The sequence below is a fragment of the Oreochromis niloticus genome, linkage group LG7 (genome assembly GCF_001858045.2).
Source record: "Oreochromis niloticus isolate F11D_XX linkage group LG7, O_niloticus_UMD_NMBU, whole genome shotgun sequence".
Classification (NCBI taxonomy): Eukaryota; Metazoa; Chordata; class Actinopteri; order Cichliformes; family Cichlidae; genus Oreochromis; species Oreochromis niloticus.
In genome coordinates, this window is record NC_031972.2 from 34,465,762 (window position 1) to 34,488,953 (window position 23,192).

General features: G+C 38.7%; 1 protein-coding gene across 1 annotated transcript in view; it reads right to left on the minus strand.

The window, feature by feature from the left end:
• Positions 1–2,749: 2,749 nt before the first annotated feature.
• The window catches only part of LOC102080920 (uncharacterized), a 31,787-nt gene continuing 11,344 nt past the window's right edge, over positions 2,750–23,192 (minus strand). The window contains exons 13-39 of the mRNA XM_019361349.2: positions 16,007–16,152; positions 15,765–15,915; positions 15,414–15,677; positions 14,967–15,093; positions 14,095–14,240; positions 13,870–14,015; positions 13,618–13,771; positions 13,472–13,533; positions 12,952–13,174; positions 12,358–12,537; positions 12,176–12,277; positions 10,898–11,043; positions 10,656–10,806; positions 10,305–10,568; positions 9,858–9,984; positions 8,986–9,131; positions 8,761–8,906; positions 8,509–8,662; positions 8,363–8,424; positions 7,843–8,065; positions 7,250–7,429; positions 7,068–7,169; positions 6,830–6,988; positions 5,528–5,656; positions 5,333–5,426; positions 5,171–5,237; positions 2,750–4,840 (exon numbers count right to left, since the gene is read on the minus strand). Of these exons, the coding sequence (XP_019216894.1) occupies positions 4,373–4,840; positions 5,171–5,237; positions 5,333–5,426; positions 5,528–5,656; positions 6,830–6,988; positions 7,068–7,169; positions 7,250–7,429; positions 7,843–8,065; positions 8,363–8,424; positions 8,509–8,662; positions 8,761–8,906; positions 8,986–9,131; positions 9,858–9,984; positions 10,305–10,568; positions 10,656–10,806; positions 10,898–11,043; positions 12,176–12,277; positions 12,358–12,537; positions 12,952–13,174; positions 13,472–13,533; positions 13,618–13,771; positions 13,870–14,015; positions 14,095–14,240; positions 14,967–15,093; positions 15,414–15,677; positions 15,765–15,915; positions 16,007–16,152 (4,319 nt within the window). The 3' untranslated portion in view covers positions 2,750–4,372. The remainder of the gene's footprint in view (positions 4,841–5,170; positions 5,238–5,332; positions 5,427–5,527; positions 5,657–6,829; positions 6,989–7,067; positions 7,170–7,249; positions 7,430–7,842; positions 8,066–8,362; positions 8,425–8,508; positions 8,663–8,760; positions 8,907–8,985; positions 9,132–9,857; positions 9,985–10,304; positions 10,569–10,655; positions 10,807–10,897; positions 11,044–12,175; positions 12,278–12,357; positions 12,538–12,951; positions 13,175–13,471; positions 13,534–13,617; positions 13,772–13,869; positions 14,016–14,094; positions 14,241–14,966; positions 15,094–15,413; positions 15,678–15,764; positions 15,916–16,006; positions 16,153–23,192) is intronic.

Sequence of the window (23,192 nt, forward strand, 5' to 3'; positions counted from 1 at the left end):
AGATCAGACATGCTCTGAGGCTGTTTACATACCTGGAAGTCAATTACTATAAAAACATCAGCCAGAGAGAGAATCCACCAACAGATCAAACAAACAAACAAACAAATAAACAAATCCATCTATCTATCTATCTATCTATCTATCTATCTATCTATCTATCTATCTATCTATCTATCTATCTATACATCCATACATCCATACATCCATATACACCATATTCAATTCTTTATTATTAACTTTGTATTTAATGTAGAAAGTCCACTTCTAGTTCACTTCAAAGTCACTGACAACTAAAAATAAATCAAAAATACAGAAACAAAAGATGCTGTTTTAAAGCATTTATTCTAACACTTGTTTATGCCCTGTACTGCTCACAGTGCATAAACACTCACTCAGTTTCATTTTTTATAGTGCCAAATCACAACAACAGCTGCCTCAGCCTCAACTATCATATGACCCCCTTTGAGCAAGCACTTTGGTGACAGCGGGAAAGAAAAACTATCTTTTAACAGAAAAACCTCCAGCAGAACAAAGCTCAGTGAGGGGCAGGACAGGAAAAAGACGAGCTGTGGAAGAGAGCCAGAGATTAATAATAACTAATGATTAAATACAGAGAGGTGTACAAACACAGTGAGTAATAAAGGTGACTGAAGAGGAAACACTCAGTGGATCATGGGAATCCCACAGCAGCATAGATCTATTGCAGCGTAATTAATGGAGGGTTCAGGGTCACCTGATCCAGCCCTAAGCCATATAAGCTTTATAAAAAAAGGGAAGTGTCAAGCCTAATCTTTAAAGTAGAGACGGTCTCTGTTTTCCGTCTCTATCCAGTTCAGGGAATTCAGGTATTCCAATCACCTCCATAGGTACAGGTGTACGAAATCAAGAATGTAGACTGCTTCTACAAACATTTGTCAAAGAATGGGTCGCTCTCAAGAGTTCAGTGAGTTCCAGGGTGATACCATGATCGGATGTCACCTGTGCAACAAGTTCCGTTGTTAAAATTTCCTCACTGCTAAATTTTCCACTGTCTGCTCTTCGTGGGATTATAACAAAGTGGAAGCGATTGGGAACGACACAGACACAAACGATCCTTGCAAATGATATTTTTAGCTTGGCATGACTTGCAATGAGGGGGAATTCTGTGGAAAATCACCCAAGTCATGTGATTTATTTCACATTATCTCAATAAATTTTTCCTTTGTCAGTCATGTAAACCAGCGCATGGTTGAGGACTTTGTTGCTTACACAGACCACAAAGAGAAAGTTCAGCCTTTCCTGTTCACGCTCACACACGCTTTCTAGAAATTCCCAATCAGAGAAAAATGCTGTTGGTCAGGATGTGAGATTACAGTTATGGTTGTGGTGGTGAACCACACACTTTGAAGATATGTCAGCTGTTGGGAAATGTTTTGCGTTTCTTATTTCCTGACGAATATCCTGTAGAGTTCTCACTGATCACAAGAACCTTCTCAGATTTTAGCATTTAAGACCCTTTAAGTTGGTTTTTGGAGTTACTCTTCTGTAGGATTTAGCTGAAATTGTTTTTTTAACTTTATGAAAACTCAAGTCTCAGGTTGACTTCAGTTGATATGCAGATTGTGGTCATTTCTTTACATTCTGATCACTTCAGTTACACTGGGGAGGTTTTAAACCTTTTAAAAAAGATTATTTACCTAAAGTGCCCATAAAGGGGTCATTAGCTGCTCATTCATAACCCAAGATTATCTAAATGTTGTTACGCAAAAAAAATTACAGTTGACCAGAGTTCAAAACCAATGTGACAGACTTTCATGTTATTGAGGTATACTAGGGGCATAAACAGTGAATACTCAACAAAAAGGTTTTAAGGAAAAAGAACAAAAAGTCTGTGGGCTGAAAATCACCAAAATTCCAGTCAGAAACTGCACATTCACTGACGTGAGTAGAAAATTTGTACCAACAGACAAATTATATTATATTTACTTTGAATGGTCATGTATCCCACTTGTGGTACTGAAGGTTATCCAATATCTTTTTACATGACAAGACCAAGGTCTATTAAGTTCTCATTAGTGATCATGATAGACTACAGCTAGTAGTTTTGAAAGGGATTTGTTTAAAATTGTGAAGATCTCTTAAAGTCCAGACTCATTTTTGGAGCCAGCCTCGAGTGAGCACTGTATTAGCTCTTGGCACTTCAGTGGTGGTTTTCTGCTTGTTTAGGTTGTACATCTTTTACCACCCATGTGGGCTCCATGGAGACACTAATATGTGTAATATAAGGCGACCGTGGCTCCGGGGATTGGGAAGCTCATCTGTAACCAGAAGGTTGCCGGTTAGATCCCCCTGCTCTCTCTGTCTGGTTGTTTTGTCCTTGGGCAAGACACTTTACCTTACCGCCTACTGGTGTTGGCCAGAGGGGCCGATGGTGCGATATGGCAGCCTCGCTTCTGTCAGTCTGTCCCAGGGCAGCTGTGGCTACAACTGCAGCTTGCCTCCACCAGTGTGTGAATGTGAGAGTGAATGAATAGTGGAATTGTAAAGCACTTTGGGTGCCTAGAAAAGCGCTATATAAATGCAATCCATTATTATTATTAATTTCAGGAAGAAATAAAGTTTTTCTTTTTATGATGCACATCAAGTATAGCCAATCAACTTTCGACTTTATGTTGTTTTTCTTTTTTAGCCTTCTTATTTAAAATTTGCCCTCTGAGATCAGCTAACGAGTCATCGAAATGTGAAAGGGTGCCTCGACTACTCAGTTCTCGACTCACTCTTGAAGCTTCTTGTTTTATTGGTTTACAGCATTGAATCAATCGTAATTTCTTGGTTCTTATAAACACAGATCAACAGCAAAGACCTCTCAAAAGCTACATGGAACTATTCACATTTTTCAATAAGGTAGGGCACTCATAAATACATAAAATACACATAAATCAGTCTGTCAGTTCTGAGCTCCTCTATTGTTCATTTTCTCTTCGCTCCAACATGATGAGCTCAGTTTCTGTGGTGATGACAGTCTGATTCACACAACAGCACTAAACTGAAAATGCAAACAGCTGACATTTGTACAGACTTCACAGGATTCACAGGAAAACAAATCAGACTTTAGAAAGGCTTTTCTCAAATGTCTGAGTGGAATTTCTACATACATTTTCTTTATTTACACGGTTGGCTTTTAATTGTCCAACAAACAAACAAAATGAACAAAAAGCAAACTTTAGACTGTTCTAGAGGCCAAGTGGGGACCTCATGGAAACCTCTGGATGACAGGGAGAAATGTGTATTCACTGACAGGTTTCTGTAAACCCAGATAGACAGCAGAGTGCTGCAGTCACCTGCGGTTGCATGGAAGATATTGACTTGTCTAAAAACACATTTGTTCTACTCTTCAAAGTAAAATTTACACAGTTGGAAATGTGTTGTTTGCAATGTAAGGCACAACTTTTACTTTGAAGGCAAAGAGTCAGTTTTTAGCATCATACTTTTCACAGTTTCTCTTGAGCTCAGAGGGTAGTTATTGAGTGTTTGCAGGCAAGGCGGTATCTTCCATTCAAACTACTGGCAACCTGCAATTGCAAGATTTTCGATGCAGCACTGTATAGCTTGTTGTGACCAGTTTCATCCTGTAATGCAGACCAGGGGTGCAGTCCTCAACTTCTCCTAGTTGTTTCCTCAGCATGATGTGCAGCAAATTAGTAAAAGCAACAATCACCTGCTTATAAGCTTCTGGAGTAAACCAATGTGCCACAATAGGGGAGTTTAGGTTTGAGTGTTTCCATTATCCATCACTGAATAAAGCACAAATGTTGTTGAAGTATTTATAGGAGTTTGTATATGTGTAAATATGTCTTCTTTGTATTATATTTTGGTTCAGTTTTTGTTTATGTGGATGTTTATTTTTTTCATTTCTTTGTTACCCCCAGATTTAGGTTATTCCAGAGTCTCACCTGAAGCGAGTAGAGTATAAAAGGAAGCCAGCTGCAGTCACAGGGGTTGGTTAGTGTGTTGGTGTTACTTTTTATTCTAGCTTGCTGTTGTCTGTTTGAATCCACAACTGACCGCTGGCTAAAGTGACTCAGCTGTAACCAGTAAGGAATCACACATTTTACTTTCGTGAGAAATGGTTGACAGATGATTTGAACGCACAACCTTCCTGCAACAAGGTGACAGTGCTAACGAGCACCACTGCACCACAACACCACCAATGTACAAAACTGAACTAAAATGTATCGCATGCTTTGATTGAAGCTAAACATGAAAACAGTAGAGCTCCTTTGAACATCTACCAGGTCACTGTGTGGATGGGGACAGCTTGTGTTTTCTATGCAGTAGTTAAGGTCGCTTCAAGTACGTGTGCAAGGCTTAAATGTGTCCACACATGTAGCTGCTATTTGGAAGTTTTCTGTGGCAACAAAATGTATGTGGACACACAGGAAATGGGACTGTCTGGTTCCTCCTCTAACTCAGCTGTGCTAAAGCTCTCTTCAGGACTCTGAGCCTGGTATCCACTATCAATTATAGGCATCCCGTCCTGGATCTCAGGATGTGATTGTGACTGCTGGTCTTCACCCTGCACTATCAGGTTATATGAAGGGTTAGGAAATACATCATTAATTGGAAAACATGGCAAGCCTGGCCGAGATGTGAGGCCTGTAGTGGGCAAAGTGAGACATGGCTGGAGTTTCTTCAGAGGCTTATTGTAGTAACCTTTGGGAGTCTGAGAGAAGGTAAAAGGCATGTAGTCCTGGCCAACAACAGGCTGTGGTGGTCTGAATTTATCATGCAGCTCAGGAACATCCAAGACCTCACTGTAGTGACTCTGATCAAAGGGAAGAGGACGAACGGTATGTTCATCCTGAAAAACAGAGAAAATGACCTCACATTCACAGGAAAGACTGGATCCATGTTATATTATGATGATGCACTATACAAGGAAACCAATAAATAACTGAATAATACAAATGTGTAGTGGACAGATTTAGCATTAGCTAGCTAATCCTATAATGTCCAAAACACTTCAAATGGCTCTAAAAGTAAATCAGCAAAAAGTGAGTCAGTGTGCAAACATTTGAATATCCTGTTAATGCGCCCAACTCTACATCTGAAATACATCTGAGAGTTAAGTTGAACTTAAGTTTGGCACTAGAAACTAATTGCTTAGATTTAGGAACCAAAAAAAACTTACTGGTGATGCCAGCCAATTTTCAGTCAGCACCGGCTTTGGGATTGGAGGATACACTTTGTCCTTGATGCTGTTGGGAGAAAGAATGCATTAAAATAAATGCCAGACAATGATTGGAAGCAAAAGTGGACAATATTTCACAGAAAATTAAAATGTATTGCTTACCATGCCCAGTGTCTGTAGCAGATGATTATGCTGACAGACAGAATAAGAAAAACTGCTCCCAGGGATATCAAGGTCAGCATTATCAGTTGATCAGCTGGTGAAAACAATGAACCGCATCGATTAAATCAAAGAAAGTGACAAATGTTGACAGTCTTACTAAAGAAAATAGTCCATATGGGAAAATAATTAACCTACCCGGGGGATTCAAGATGACATTGATGGATGTATTACCACAAAGTCCAACTGCTGTTGATGCTGTCACTGTGAAGTTGTACGTACTGATGTTCAGGTTCTTTGCAGTGAGGCTGGTGGCTTCAGGATCATCTAAATCAACACAGAGTGACCGCCATTATTACAACATAAATACATGTTTGCGATCATCGGGCAACGCTGGAGACTAACTTTATTTATCTCAGTCACAAGCTAATCTTTATGTGTGAAGAAACAAAACCAGGACTTTGTTATCAGTAGAGAAAATTAATAGTGTGATTAAAGGCCATTACACAACAAGTGCTTTGCAAGAAAATGGCCCAAAATTCTAAATATTTCAGATGTGAACTCATGTTGTGTATATACACACAGAAAGCTTTGTGTTTTTCTGAAAAACATGTCCTTAAAAAAATCACAATGTGATAGCAATGAAAACATGAAGTGATGATAGCTGGTCCTGAAGTTTTGAACAAGAAAAAGAAGAAAAGATTCTGGTTTAAACCAAAAGGCTGTATCACAGCCACATTTGAACACACTTAAGGATCACAGTGTGATATTTGTGTTGAGCTACAGCACACTAAATGCAGTGGTCTAATTGGTCCAATCTGTGTCTTTGCATCCATAGAAAAATGTTTCATGGTTCAAAAAAAGAAAGGCCATAAATTAATCAAACGAAATTACGTCGTTGGTGTGAACGACTGGATTAAGAATAGGTAAATCTGAAAAATATTTGCACAACCTTTGTGCATCCAGTGTGTGTAAAGGCTTTAAGTGTGCCATCCTACTAGTGCCAGCGATACATTTATAAACAAACTCAGCAAAATATTGCAGTTAAGTGTGCAAAAAAGAAAAAAAGGATTTGGCTAAGAACATAATTATTAAAACTTTTTTGTGTCAGAGACTTCCCCCCCAATCTGATCTTTTCGGCAACCAACTTAAACCATTATAATTCTTAGTTAACTTATCTGATTGCAATCATACTTTGCTTAAATCTACAGACTGACACCACAAAAAAGGGGGGCATGGTTTCTTTTAAACTTGCACCACAAGGGGGCATTATATCCATTTGTTAAGTCTATGTTCCATCCAAATACTCTCTTATTTCCCAAACTCAAACACATTTGAGGCACCACTGACAGTTAAACAGATGCTGGGAAGAATAACAGTTCATGCTGAGGATCCTCGTAGGTGGAGAGAAAGCTCATCATATGGCAGGAAGTAAACATGAAGCTGATCCTATGCTTAATGTTCACACTGAGCCTGAGTGAGTATGCCTTCATACTGTACCTGTGCTCACGTTAAAAATGTTCCCGCTCTTGTCCTGGTAGTAGAGAATATATCCATGGATGGAAGCTGTCTGCTTTTCCAGAGGTATGGGCTCCCAGGATACCTCAACAGCTGAGTCTTTCTGTTTGTATTTGAGTTTAAACAGCTTGGCTTCTATTTCTGGAAAGATGTGACATGCATAAAATGAACTGCTGATTGAACCATCACATTTTGTAAGAAATCACTGAATCAGTCTTACTGGTCTCTCTGACGTAGCCCTCTCTTCTCTGTAGTAGCACCGGAGCTCTCTCTGTGCAGGCATATATGGACAGCAGGTATCTCCGACCATCCTCAAAGTTCTCTGGAATAACAAAAGGAGCTGTGCTGAAACAGATGCAAATATGATCTGCAACAGTTTTGTAGGCAAAGATGAGGACGTACTTGAAAAAATTGTGGTAAGAGTTCTGTTGGGAGGCACTTTCATCCACTCGAAGGTGCAATTACCGAAGACTGGACACCAGTCCACTATGTAGCCACAGCTGGCGTTAGGACTAACAGGCCAGGACAGGAAGAAGCTACCATTGCTGCCACTGATCCAGGAGGTCTTCACCTCGGATTTATCTGAAAAATACTCTTTAAAATTAGATTTTACAACATACTCCATGTAAAAAAGGAAGGGGTTAAATCAGTAGATATAGTTAAACCTTGAGAATTTTTCATGGGTTTTGAAAGCAGTTTAATGCACTTTTAAGGCATTTGGCTTCCCTTTGCAGACCAATAAAATCTGCAAAAATGTATATACTCATCATGACTTGGATATATAGAGTATAAACACACCAATTACAAATTTGTATACTTATAATAGCTATAATCTCAATCATGTGATCATGAAAACTGCTATTCCATTTCTGCATTTGTTTGGAAAACCCTTTGCTTACAGGCATCTGCACAGATTAGATAAAATCAAACCTCTTCCCCAAATGGAAATCAAAGTGAGCTTATCTGTAATGTGTGGTGCTCTGTTAGCTTCATACCTAGATTGAGGCGGGGGATGATGATGGTCGATGGGGATGAGCTGCCGTTTATGTTTCTAGCCGTGACAGTGACCATGTACTCCTCACTGGGGTCCAGCGTGAGTGTAAGACTGTGATTGCTTCTGGACACGTTGGTTTTGTTAGACTGATTTTTCTCTTTGGTCTTTGCCCAGGACACTTTGTAGTCAAAGATTTCTCCATGGCTCTGATTGGTCAGTGGCACCTGTGGAAAAGTAACATCAAGACTTTAAGTTTACCTGAAATGGTAACAGTGTCATCTGAAACATCACTTTCTAACTGTATAAGTTGTTGCACTGATATTTTTTCAAACAGGTTTATTAAAGATATTTTTTTATTGCATCAAGTTGTGAGGCAAAAAAATGAATCCAACATGCAAGTACCAAAACCTCTAGTTTCTCTAATGACCACTTGAGGCTGGCTCCAAAAGTAAGTCAGTTTCCAGATTTAGACCTTACCAAGAGGCCTCATAAAAGCCTTGTAAAAGGCAACTTGGACTCACCTTCCAGGAGATTACAGTCTGGTCTTCCTTCACCTTCATCCACACGTCAAGAGCATCTGGAACTGTGGTGCAACCAGACAAACAACATCTGTTACATTCTCGAATTTTTTAAGTCTTTTCTCCTAAAAAAACAAACAAATACTTACCATCACCCTTTGTGCGGATTTTGACACTTTTGCTCCAGTCACCCCATTTCCAGAAATGCTGTGCTGTTCCACATCGGACCCTCACGTCATAGTCCCAGTGTGGTATCAAGTCCTTGATAACTGCAGCTGTGAGGCCAACTCCAAAGTTTTCAATCTAGAAACATTGCAAAGATAAAAATTATGTTAGCTGACTTCAGTGAAAACTTTTACTTTGAAAAGCCAATACCTTAGCTTCCTTTTTAATCTACTCACTTTGGTATTAGAGTCTCCATCGCTGACATCTACTTGGCATGTGAGGTTGAGATTACTGTACTTCTGCACAGTCCAGCTCCATTTCAGACTGATGTTTCTGGGGTTCACAGTTGAAGCTGCCACTTTTTCTGGCGCAACCATGTGCACTAAAACAAGAGATCACAACAATCAGCTGATCTCTGATTAAAAATAATCATTTTACCCTCATTTTTTCCAAAGTTTTACCTCTTTTGGTCAGGTCCGCCCTGTCATGGAGCTCGAGCTTTCCCAGAGGATTAGTAACTGTTAAGGTCCAGTTCCTCTCAGCAGCATCCACCTCCACTTTTTGCGAGCATTTACCCAATTGATGCATTGCTCCAATTTTGCATGGGCTAAAATGTAAAAATGTAAGCTGCTTTAATCTTAACAACAAAAAAATCGAAGAACCCAGCAGGACTGCACATTTTTTATGGAAGCAAATAAAGGCCCTTTCCTCTCACCAGCCTCCACCGGCAGGTTTTATGAGCATTTTCTCAATGCTGTAATGCAAAAGCATAAGTAGCTTAAATCTTTACCACAAAGGCTTCTGTTGGCTTCTCTGTTTACCACAAAGTAAACACAAAGTATGACGCAGTACTCGATACTACTGTGCCTGAGCATAGTATCCATTTAGCCCATTAGCTTTCATAGTGAGAGAAAAAGAAAAAGACAAACTAACCAATGTTTGTGCATTTTGGACTGTATATAACATATACACTATAAACATAAGGGATTTTCAGTGGTCCCAACTGCGGCCATTCTGATATTCCCCTCTACCTCACTACTCCAACAGAGGTTGCTTCATCAATTATTCAGAAAGAGAAAATGAAATGAAATCTAGTGCAACAAAGACATTTACATCTAAAGCAGGGAGTGAGTGTATAATAGCGCTGATTCATACTGCGCATTGTTAAAGAAGAGTGAACCAACTGGAAGTTTATGGGAAAGACTATTTTTATGAAATCAGTAGTCAGATTACATTTTATTTACTTATTTCGACACTCAGATCCTTAGAGCCTTTCTTTAGTCCCATACTGGATCTCATTGTTACATCAGAGGTGTTGTGTATTTCATATCACCTTCCCTGGAGCAGGTATTTTCTTCTCAGTTTTTCAACATCCTCTGTTTTCCTTGTTATATTCCAAAAACAATCGATGGTTTCCAGATCCTGGGTTTCACACTGAAGACTACTGTCACTAGGGGGGTCTAAATTTATGGCAAATTTCAAGAAAACAAAAAAGAAGAACCAGCATTTAATTATCAGGTACATTTGACAAAACCACAAACCACCCTCAAATGCTACAGTGCAGTGAAAAAGTATTTGGCCTCATTTATTGCCACATTTAAATGTTTCAAATCATCAAAAAAAAATGTTAACAATAGACAAAGACAAAAAAGAGTAAATACAAAATACAGTTTTTTAAATGATGGTTTTGTTTATAAAGACAAAAAGGCTATCAAAAGCTTCCTGGCCTTTGTTGTGTGTACAGTAATTCCTTTTTCTCAGTACTTTGTGTCATACTTACATCCAGCATGAAAACTGGCTCCACTGATCTCTCCTTTGGTTGTTTCACACATTACATCACTCCAGTTTTCTGATTCTTGGTCCAAGTGAACAGTCAGGGAATGCACATGTTCACTGATCTTTGTAGCATTTACATTAGCGCCTTTATAGTTGAGTAGAAACATTGTTTTAATACTTTCCCCATCTGGCACCGTACAGCAGAATGTGGCTGTGCTGCCCACCTCGAACATTTGGTCTCTTGGGAGAACCAGTATTACACCCTGGTCTGAAGAAGCACAATGATAAGAATAAACAAGACTGTGAAATGTTTAAGAATGATGAAAAGATCAAATGATTTGAATTCAATATTAACCAGGTAGCGTCTTCTGCAACCATGGGTTTGATTGGTTGTTGTATTGGGACCTGAGCCGGACTGAATGGCGAGCACACTGCGATGGTAAATGGGAAGTCCATTTCCAGGAATGAGTAGATCCTATCTGTGCAGGTGTCACAACAACTTCACCCTACAACATTATCATAAACAAATTAGAGCAACAGCTTTTTGTTTGGAGGCTACAGAAGTGAAGATTATAGTTACCCATAATAATCTCTTACATTGTGTACAGGTTTGTCTGCAGTGAGAAGCTGGAGCTCGTACACGAGCCCATCTCGTATCACAGAGCAAGACGGGTCATCTTCCCACTTTAACAGGAAACTGTCGTAGTCAAGAGTCACATTCTGAGGTCCACAACGCAAAACACCTAAAGGAAGTGACCACATGACATTTTATGGTTAAAGTGGAACACTGAACAATTCGTGACTCAGGACACAGACTCATACTGATATTTTGTTAAGGCCTCTGGTATCTAGCAGAGATAAACAGTGTCATGAGCAAGCATTATTATAGGCACATCCATTATGGCTGCCAGATGGGGGCGACTAGGACACTAAAACAATGAGGCTTAAAAATCCAAGTCCAAAATCAGCGGGTAAATCATGGTGCCTGTATCATTTTTGGGAGGAGGACCTAAAAGTAAATATAAAAACAACTTACTAACTAGACATTTGAAAGCTCTGCTCTACTTTTAGACTTGACTGATGAGGAATAGCGAGGAAACACTTGAGTTATGGGGAATGGAGTTGGTGATTTTCTTTACTGATTATGTTTATAAGAAGCAAGATAAAAAAGAAAAGCCCCTGTGCAGTCATGTGATGTTGTGCAGCTAACTGATGTGTGATTTAAGGGCAAAGATGATGCGCTGCTGGTTTGTAAAGTCTTTTTTCAAAGCCACTTCATCAAGTCATTGACATCTTGTTTTGTTTTTTAGAGCCCCATTGAACATATGTGTCCACACATGGATGTCTGCTATATATTTCTGAATAATAAACTAACATTTTGCTCTACAAAGCTGAAACAGACTTTTTGGATTCTGTCAATAGAATTAACCACACAGCAAGCAATATTATTTGTCAGATATTTGCATTAAAAATGCTCAAAAACTGATAGACAGGAACAAGAAGTCCACACAAATTAGTTGAGGTAAAGAAGATAGCTTGCAGACTTGTCTGCACCAGCCTGCCAGTCACAATGGCCTTGCTTCTGAAAAATTGCAAACTTTGAACATTTATGTGAAACAAACTTGAATTTTCCCTTTGATTCAAAACAGGAATTAAGAAAAAAATATCATTTTTACACAGACAAAATGTTTAAAAAGAAATGATGCACACGTCCATCCACGAAAATGAGTTTTTGGGCTACCTATTATTTACACACTAAGGTTAATTATGGAGTTTAAACAGCTTGGCTTCTATTTCTGGAAAGATGTGACATGCATAAAATGAACTGCTGATTAAACCATCACATTTTGTAAGAAATCACTGAATCAGTCTTACTGGTCTCTCTGACGTAGCCCTCTCTTCTCTGTAGTAGCACCGGAGCGCTCTCTGTGCAGGCATATATGGACAGCAGGTATCTCCGACCATCCTCAAAGTTCTCTGGAATAACAAAAGGAGCTGTGCTGAAACAGATGCAAATATGATCTGCAACAGTTTTGTAGGCAAAGATGAGGACGTACTTGAAAAAATTGTGGTAAGAGTTCTGTTGGGAGGCACTTTCATCCACTCGAAGGTGCAATTACCGAAGACTGGACACCAGTCCACTATGTAGCCACAGCTGGCGTTAGGACTAACAGGCCAGGACAGGAAGAAGCTACCATTGCTGCCACTGATCCAGGAGGTCTTCACCTCGGATTTATCTGAAAAATACTCTTTAAAATTAGATTTTACAACATACTCCATGTAAAAAAAGGAAGGGGTTAAATCAGTAGATATAGTTAAACCTTGAGAATTTTTCATGGGTTTTGAAAGCAGTTTAATGCACTTTTAAGGCGTTTGGCTTCCCTTTGCAGACCAATAAAATCTGCAAAAATGTATATACTCATCATGACTTGGATATATAGAGTATAAACACACCAATTACAAATTTGTATACTTATAATAGCTATAATCTCAATCATGTGATCATGAAAACTGCTATTCCATTTCTGCATTTGTTTGGAAAACCCTTTGCTTACAGGCATCTGCACAGATTAGATAAAATCAAACCTCTTCCCCAAATGGAAATCAAAGTGAGCTTATCTGTAATGTGTGGTGCTCTGTTAGCTTCATACCTAGATTGAGGCGGGGGATGATGATGGTCGATGGGGATGAGCTGCCATTTATGTTTCTAGCCGTGACGGTGACCATGTACTCCTCACTGGGGTCCAGCGTGAGTGTAAGACTGTGATTGCTTCTGGACACGTTGGTTTGGTTTGACTGATTTTTCTCTTTGGTCTTTGCCCAGGACACTTTGTAGTCGAAGATTTCTCCATGGCTCTGATTGGCCAGTGGCACCTGTGGAAAAGTAACATCAAGACTTTAAGTTTACCTGAAATGGTAACAGTGTCCTCTGTAACATCACTTTCTAACTGTATAAGTTGTTGCACTGATATTTTTTCAAACAGGTTTATTAAAGATATTTTTTTATTGCATCAAGTTGTGAGGCAAAAAAATGAATGCAACATGCAAGTACCAAAACCTCTAGTTTCTCTAATGACCACTTGAGGCTGGCTCCAAAAGTAAGTCAGTTTCCAGATTTAGACCTTACCAAGAGGCCTCATAAAAGCCTTGTAAAAGGCAACTTGGACTCACCTTCCAGGAGATTACAGTCTGGTCTTCCTTCACCTTCATCCACACGTCAAGAGCATCTGGAACTGTGGTGCAACCAGACAAACAACATCTGTTACATTCTCGAATTTTTTAAGTCTTTTCTCCTAAAAAAACAAACAAATACTTACCATCACCCTTTGTGCGGATTTTGACACTTTTGCTCCAGTCACCCCATTTCCAGAAATGCTGTGCTGTTCCACATCGGACCCTCACGTCATAGTCCCAGTGTGGTATCAAGTCCTTGATAACTGCAGCTGTGAGGCCAACTCCAAAGTTTTCAATCTAGAAACATTGCAAAGATAAAAATTATGTTAGCTGACTTCAGTGAAAACTTTTACTTTGAAAAGCCAATACCTTAGCTTCCTTTTTAATCTACTCACTTTGGTATTAGAGTCTCCATCGCTGACATCTACTTGGCATGTGAGGTTGAGATTACTGTACTTCTGCACAGTCCAGCTCCATTTCAGACTGATGTTTCTGGGGTTCACAGTTGAAGCTGCCACTTTTTCTGGCGCAACCATGTGCACTAAAACAAGAGATCACAACAATCAGCTGATCTCTGATTAAAAATAATCATTTTACCCTCATTTTTTCCAAAGTTTTACCTCTTTTGGTCAGGTCCGCCCTGTCATGGAGCTCGAGCTTTCCCAGAGGATTAGTAACAGTTAAGGTCCAGTTCCTCTCAGCAGCATCCACCTCCACTTTTTGCGAGCATTTACCCAATTGATGCATTGCTCCAATTTTGCATGGGCTAAAATGTAAAAATGTAAGCTGCTTTAATCTTAACAACAAAAAAATTGAAGAACCCAGCAGGACTGCACATTTTTTATGGAAGCAAATAAAGGCCCTTTCCTCTCACCAGCCTCCACCGGCAGGTTTTATGAGCATTTTCTCAATGCTGTAATGCAAAAGCGTAAGTAGCTTAAATCTTTACCACAAAGGCTTCTGTTGGCTTCTCTGTTTACCACAAAGTAAACACAAAGTATGACGCAGTACTCGATACTACTGTGCCTGAGCATAGTATCCATTTAGCCCATTAGCTTTCATAGTGAGAGAAAAAGAAAAAGACAAACTAACCAATGTTTGTGCATTTTGGACTGTATATAACATATGCACTATAAACATAAGGGATTTTCAGTGGTCCCAACTGCGGCCATTCTGATATTCCCCTCTACCTCACTACTCCAACAGAGGTTGCTTCATCAATTATTCAGAAAGAGAAAATGAAATGAAATCTAGTGCAACAAAGACATTTACATCTAAAGCAGGGAGTGAGTGTATAATAGCGCTGATTCATGCTGCGCATTGTTAAAGAAGAGTGAACCAACTGGAAGTTTATGGGAAAGACTATTTTTCTGAAATCAGTAGTCAGATTACATTTTATTTACTTATTTCGACACTCAGATCCTTAGAGCCTTTCTTTAGTCCCATACTGGAGCTCATTGTTACATCAGAGGTGTTGTGTATTTCATATCACCTTCCCTGGAGCAGGTATTTTCTTCTCAGTTTTTCAACATCCTCTGTTTTCCTTGTTATATTCCAAAAACAATCGATGGTTTCCAGATCCTGGGTTTCACACTGAAGACTACTGTCACTAGGGGGGTCTAAATTTATGGCAAATTTCAAGAAAACAAAAAAGAAGAACCAGCATTTAATTATCAGGTACATTTGACAAAACCACAAACCACCCTCAAATGCTACAGTGCAGTGAAAAAGTATTTGGCCTCATTTATTGCCACATTTAAATGTTTCAAATCATCAAAAAAAAATGTTAACAATAGACAAAGACAAAAAAGAGTAAATACAAAATACAGTTTTTTAAATGATGGTTTTGTTTATAAAGACAAAAAGGCTATCAAAAGCTTCCTGGCCTTTGTTGTGTGTACAGTAATTCCTTTTTCTCAGTACTTTGTGTCATACTTACATCCAGCATGAAAACTGGCTCCACTGATCTCTCCTTTGGTTGTTTCACATATTACATCACTCCAGTTTTCTGATTCTTGGTCCAAGTGAACAGTCAGGGAATACACATGTTCACTGATCTTTGTAGCATTTACATTAGCGCCTTTATAGTTGAGTAGAAACATTGTTTTAATACTTTCCCCATCTGGCACCGTACAGCAGAATGTGGCTGTGCTGCCCACCTCGAACATTTGGTCTCTTGGGAGAACCAGTATTACACCCTGGTCTGAAGAAGCACAATGATAAGAATAAACAAGACTGTGAAATGTTTAAGAATGATGAAAAGATCAAATGATTTGAATTCAATATTAACCAGGTAGCGTCTTCTGCAACCATGGGTTTGATTGGTTGTTGTATTGGGACCTGAGCCGGACTGAATGGCGAGCACACTGCGATGGTAAATGGGAAGTCCATTTCCAGGAATGAGTAGATCCTATCTGTGCAGGTGTCACAACAACTTCACCCTACAACATTATCATAAACAAATTAGAGCAACAGCTTTTTGTTTGGAGGCTACAGAAGTGAAGATTATAGTTACCCATAATAATCTCTTACATTGTGTACAGGTTTGTCTGCAGTGAGAAGCTGGAGCTCGTACACGAGCCCATCTCGTATCACAGAGCAAGACGGGTCATCTTCCCACTTTAACAGGAAACTGTCGTAGTCAAGAGTCACATTCTGAGGTCCACAACGCAAAACACCTAAAGGAAGTGACCACATGACATTTTATGGTTAAAGTGGAACACTGAACAATTCGTGACTCAGGACACAGACTCATACTGATATTTTGTTAAGGCCTCTGGTATCTAGCAGAGATAAACAGTGTCATGAGCAAGCATTATTATAGGCACATCCATTATGGCTGCCAGATGGGGGCGACTAGGACACTAAAACAATGAGGCTTAAAAATCCAAGTCCAAAATCAGCGGGTAAATCATGGTGCCTGTATCATTTTTGGGAGGAGGACCTAAAAGTAAATATAAAAACAACTTACTAACTAGACATTTGAAAGCTCTGCTCTACTTTTAGACTTGACTGATGAGGAATAGCGAGGAAACACTTGAGTTATGGGGAATGGAGTTGGTGATTTTCTTTACTGATTATGTTTATAAGAAGCAAGATAAAAAAGAAAAGCCCCTGTGCAGTCATGTGATGTTGTGCAGCTAACTGATGTGTGATTTAAGGGCAAAGATGATGCGCTGCTGGTTTGTAAAGTCTTTTTTCAAAGCCACTTCATCAAGTCATTGACATCTTGTTTTTGTTTTTTTAGAGCCCCATTGAACATATGTGTCCACACATGGATGTCTGCTATATATTTCTGAATAATAAACTAACATTTTGCTCTACAAAGCTGAAACAGACTTTTTGGATTCTGTCAATAGAATTAACCACACAGCAAGCAATATTATTTGTCAGATATTTGCATTAAAAATGCTCAAAAACTGATAGACAGGAACAACAAGTCCACACAAATTAGTTGAGGTAAAGAAGATAGCTTGCAGACTTGTCTGCACCAGCCTGCCAGTCACAATGGCCTTGCTTCTGAAAAATTGCAAACTTTGAACATTTATGTGAAACAAACTTGAATTTTCCCTTTGATTCAAAACAGGAATTAAGAAAAAAATATCATTTATACACAGACAAAATGTTTAAAAAGAAATGATGCACACGTCCATCCACGAAAATGAGTTTTTGGGCCACCTATGACCACACCTCCACCTTCGCAGGCTGTAACTTAATCTTGCTGACACGCACTGTGTTTGTTTGTTTTATGACCAGTAAAGATCTGCACATAAACAATATCCTGTATGCACAACTACAGCCTTTACTCACTGAGGCAGCTGAAACAGAGACTTCTTTACTAAAAATATCAGAATCTTTTTGTACCTACAGATTGTCACAGAGGTTAGAGGCTGACATACTCACCGTATTCTTGTCCATCTTGTGTGCTTTCTCTGAAGAGTGAGAGCAATACCAACCACGTGATCATGATAATAATAATCCTGATAATCCCCTTGTTTAGAGCTGTTTGTTTATTTAGATAGGAAAAACCTTTATGAATTCAGCCGAGTAGTTGTGGCAATAAACATCATCTCGTCAGAGTGGTTGAAAAGCAGATTCCTGAGGCTTCTTTCATAGAAACAAAAGCATTTTCATGAGGAAGTTCGGGTTTTATCTGAAGAATCCGAAAACAAAGACTCAAACAGAGAAGAGTCACAGTGTTGGTGTCAGGTTACTCCCTGTAGCCTCCCTCCCTTCCCATATACACTATGGAAATCCATTTGATTGTGAAATCCATGTGGACCCCACCACAGGAAATGGAGCAGTTGTGTTCTCGTAACTGTGACTCACAGCAGCGAGCTCAGACATGCTCTGATGCTCCAGAAAAACATAGGTTAGGGAGAATCGGGCATCCGATTCTGAAAAACATGATCATTCCAAACTTGGCATAATGACAGGATCTGCTGGCTCTGATTTTCAGACCAGTTATTGTAAAGATATAATTTAAAATTGATTCTTTGCTAAGTTCTCTGTGTAGACACAACACTTGTTCATCCTTCTAGTTAAGTGTTTTTTTTTTCTGCATGAATGATTCATAGGCCGGTGTTAAGTGGTAAAACATTTCTCTGAAAACAGCCAGGTACGATGTCTGGACTGAAAGTGAGTGCAAAAGCAGACAATGTCCAAAGGAAAATGCTAGAAGACCATCAAAAAGCCTGAAGAACTAATGGTTAAGCTCACTTGACCATTTATACTGGTGCTGCAGTTGTGACATCACTTTTAGGGCACACTGCTTTTTATGAAGTTAATAACTCGGCACGCCAGCATCAAATCCAAATACTTCTGTGAGTTCTTGCACAAAGTAAATAAACACCAAAAACCACATAATAATAATAATAATAATAATAATAATAATAATAATAGTGATGATGATGATGATGATGATGATGATGATAATAATAATAATAACATGCCAGACAAAAAGGCTACTGCTGATGCTTCAAAATGTGGAGTCCAAAATGGTAGCACTATTGTTTACATACAGTCTATAGCCAAAATTATGCATGCACATTTTTGTGATTAGATAATTAAATGTTTGCACCCTTGCTAACCCTGCAGCCAAAACATTTCATGTATCCATAAATAAGTAGGCGCCTATCAAAGAAAATTCCTGTTATCAGTCTCTCCTGCACAACAGAGTGTAAACCACAGAGGGTTTTGCATGAATCAAACTCTCTGCAAAGAAAGCTCTTACTGCCTCACGCACAAGTATGAGATTTCCATTAGTTTACTCCAATAACTGAATCAAAGAATTATTTCTCTGCATAAAAACGGAAGACCATCAGCAAAGGAAGCGGAGGCCACGAAGTTGCACAAGACCAATATTAACACTACAGTTCTAGGGAAAAATAAATCTCATTAACATGTATGTACATGCACTTTGTCTCTTTTACATTAAATTGCACAGAAATTAGCGAAACTAAATCCCTGACCTCCAAACTCATATTAAAAACAATTTTAATCCCATTTGTCAAAATTTTATGGTAGGTAATATGCAGAGGTGGCAAAAGTACAGACTTTCTTTACTTAAGTAGAAATAAACTGTGTTAAAAAATACTCCAGTAAAAACTGAAGTATTGAAGAAACTTCTTAAGTAAAAGTGAAAAAGTACCTACTCTGAAATGTACTCAAAGAAAGAAAGTAAAAAGTAGCTCCTTAAAGGACAATTCTACTAACCATTTGTGTACAACTGAACCTTGTATAGTAATGTAACAGTAAAATGATATTTTAACATATCTAGAATAAAAAATTCTTCTAATCTAAATTCTAATTCAAATCTGGTATGTAGGACACAAGGAAAAAAATAATTTAAAAAAATACCTACTTTCTGCTGCCTACATGGTAGAGGGTGACTTTGCCTCCGTACCAAAACAGTAAAATGAGAACAGTCAGTGTTTACAGTAGGATTCAGCAGGTGGGGAACACTATGATCTCTGTAGTGGCTCAGCAAAAGGAGCATATTGTGAAGTTAATAACTAAGTTAGAATTCAGCGAATTAAGCAAATTCTCTTCTACACTTGATGTAACCTAAATCTGACCATGAGTACCAAAGCCATTGTGCACCAGTCCAACACAGAGCTTCACTGTGAGCTCACCACATTAATGCAAGCTAACCTGTTTATCTTTAACAAAACTGCACAGAATTTTCATGCTACGTTTGAATAAAACTGAGCAGAAACTTCACGCTGTGGGTTTCTATGCCTGAGCAGCTCTTGTAGGCCATCCAGCACCTTTGTCCTTCAAAATCACTGCCTTAACAGTGAATTATTATTGATTCAGTTTGATTACATTCTTACATTGCATGGGAGTTTATACACAAGACTATAACAAAGATCCATAGATTATTTCTCTGCTGTTGGCTAACAGCAGCTAACAGATAAAAACAGCAGTTCTTTCTGACAGAAAAGTTCAGGATATTCTCAACAACTAACCCTTAGTATTAATATCATCAGCCAGAAGCGAGTCTCACTGACTCATCATCAGCCCATCCAGTAAACAGTGGAATGACAGCCTACCCGGTCCAACAAAGAGCTTCAGGGTGGATCAGGTTGGGAGCAATTTTGCTGTCTGAATACACTAACTACAGATGAACACTGGCCAGTTTTTGAGGTAACTCTGGGACAAACATGTATAATACTGACAAATATTAATTGACAAAGATCCAGTTTATTATTTAGTGCTGATATTATTCAGATATGATAAAATATTGTGCATATACAAACAGTACTGGAAACACACCACAGAAACACACACAGTACGAGCCTCCTCAGATTTCAGCATTTAAGACCATTAAAGTTGCTTTTTTTTCTGTCAGTTTTAGCTGAAGTTTCATGGCCAGGGAGCAGCTGTTTACCTGTAATTGCACACACATGGGGGCATAGTGGCATGGAGGTTAGCACTGATGGATCACAGTGGGTACTCTCGGGTACGCCAGCTTCCTTCTACAGTTCAAAGACATCCAGTTAGTGGGATTAGGTTAAGTGGTTATTCTAAATGGCCCACAGGTGTGAATGTGAGTGTTTATGGTTGTCTCTCTTTCTGTCTTAGCCCTTTGACAGACTGGCAACCTGTCCAGTGTGTGCGCCGCCTCCCGCCCTATCGCAACTATGATAGGCTCAAGCCCCCCTATGACTTCGATAAGCAGAATAGGATGCATGGCTGTACACAGATGTTTCCAGAGATGTGCTGCTGATCTTTAACTTTAAACATTTATTTTTAGCCGACATTTAGTTGCGCACCATCAAAGTGGTGTGACAGCTTGACTTAGCTGTAGCCTTGAGTTATTTTGGGATGGTTTTAAACTGTTTTCTGTTAACACTAAAGTTGCCTTTAAAGGGGTATTTTGCTTACAACTTTTTTTTTTATTGGTGTATTTCCAGGATTTTCTAAAAGTTGTTGCACAACAACAATGAAGTGTGGCCAGAGGAATAAATACACACTCAATGGGCATGTCAGCCTTTTATGATCTTGAGGGATAGTAGGGGCTCAAAAAATGAATATTTAGTCTGTTCATTAACAATATATCTGGCTCAGTTGTAAGAATGATTAATAAAAAGTTTGTGGGCTGAAAAATCATTTAATGATATTTATCTCTAATGGTCATGAATAGAAACCCCAAAACAATTTAAATTTCAGATGACAGTTTCCCTTTAGTGGCCTCAACTAACTGGGCTAAAATATACATACATTCATTTAAAGAAATTTAAGAAGTGGTTTTGAAGGTTCTATAATGTCTTAACTTGACAAGGCCAATGCCGGTTAAGTAACTAATGATCATGGTTGACAACAACTGGTTGTTTCTCTTTTCCAGTATAAAAGTGATTTGTTTGACACCACTCATTGGATTTACTCAGAATCAGAACACTTTATTAATCCCAGAGGAAATCACGTAATAACTGGAGAATAATGATAGAATAATAGATAATAATAAATAATTGGAAAGCCCAAGGAACTGAGTTAAGATCTAAGAAGGAAAATGTAGATTTAGGTCTCTTGCAGCCATTTATAAACAACGGGCAATTCCAAGATTATGACTTCAAACAATTATACATAATTACATGTACATAATAAGCTACAATATTCAGCACATAAAATGTAACTAATGACACAGTCAAGTTTCCCACTTGGAAAAGGGATAAAAAACACAGTCCAAAGCCGGATCCACCTGTGCCACAATTCCACATAACTGCACTGACAATTTCAACAGGCAACAGCTGTTGTCCTCTGAGACCATGTACCCTGTAGGTAGTAAGCCAGCAATCACCTTCAGCAAGTTTGTAGACCACACCATATGGTAAGCCCAGCCTGCACAGAGAGATAGAAAAAATAACAGCAGTGTTATATACCAGTCTGCCATGTTACATAGATGGCTAAAACTTGGATAAGTCTGGATATTAATGATAATGAAACCAAAGACAAATTAAAACTGCTTTTGGAATTAATAAAGCAGACTAACTTCTGAATTTACTTTCCCAAAGCACATCAACCCTACTTAGAATTTATAAGGTTAGAAGCCAAGAAACAAACCAATTTAAATGAGCAATTCTGCCAAGAATGGTCAAATATTCAGTCAAAATTATGTCATGAATTTGTTATGGCTAACAAAAACATCTGGTCAAGGTGTAACTTTCCAATTGGACATTTAACAAAATATTAGCTGGGGGGGCTACATCAAGATACCATCCCAACTTGTTTAAATCTGCAATTCAACTTCTATGGGCTTCACTGAGTTCATTAGTCAATCCATTAAGTGCTGTCAACCTTTCCTTATTCCCAGAGAGTCAAATCTGTGATTGTTACACAGTGGAAATTTGTGTTTTTATGATTTATGTTGTTTTGGTCGTACTGTGAATTGGTGTATAGAGTATTGATTTTATTTTCATGGTTTTATTCTGATATTTATATTGCATGTTTTAGTATTGTTGTACTATATTCTTTTAATCCACTTGGATTAGGCGAACAATAGTAGGCGCCTATTGAGGTGTGGGCGTTCCCAAGTGCAGAGCATGGCTGGACTGCGGCCATCAAGGGTGGAAGGGGTCACAGTCCAGCCATGCTCTTGGCTTCCTGCTGAGCGTGGCCTCTGTTGTGGAAAAGGACTTTCTCTCCTGGTTTGTTTTTATATAAGGCACATTTGCCTGAGCGTGGCCGGATAACGGTACCACAGGACCCTGTACACAGGGTTGTGGTATATTGAGAACGTTCTTTTTATTGTATCAATATCTTTTGAAACTGTGTTTGTAAAGCTGGGGGTTTTTTTTCTTCTTCGCTGGAATAAATGATGTGTTAAAGGCCTACTTAGTCTCTGTGCCCTGAATGCTGACCCACTTGCTCCCCTTCTTCTTGTACGTGAACAGACTTCTGGTGGAGATTTGGATACTCCAGTTTTAGCAGTTACATGATGTTTAAACGCAACATATTTACTACTGTGATTGGCCAGCTGAGGTCACCCGGGCCATTATGCTTTCGAGACGTTCTAACAGTTTGGTGTGTATCATCTGTCTTCATGAATTGATAAAGCAGGATCTGCATAACAGATGAAAACATATGCTATGACTTCTAATAATACTGCCTAAGGGAAGCATGTATAAGCTCTATAATTTACTTTACAGCGTAAAGAACACTTCCCATTTACATGAATAAATTTGAATCTATTAGATATATGTAATTCAAACTACTG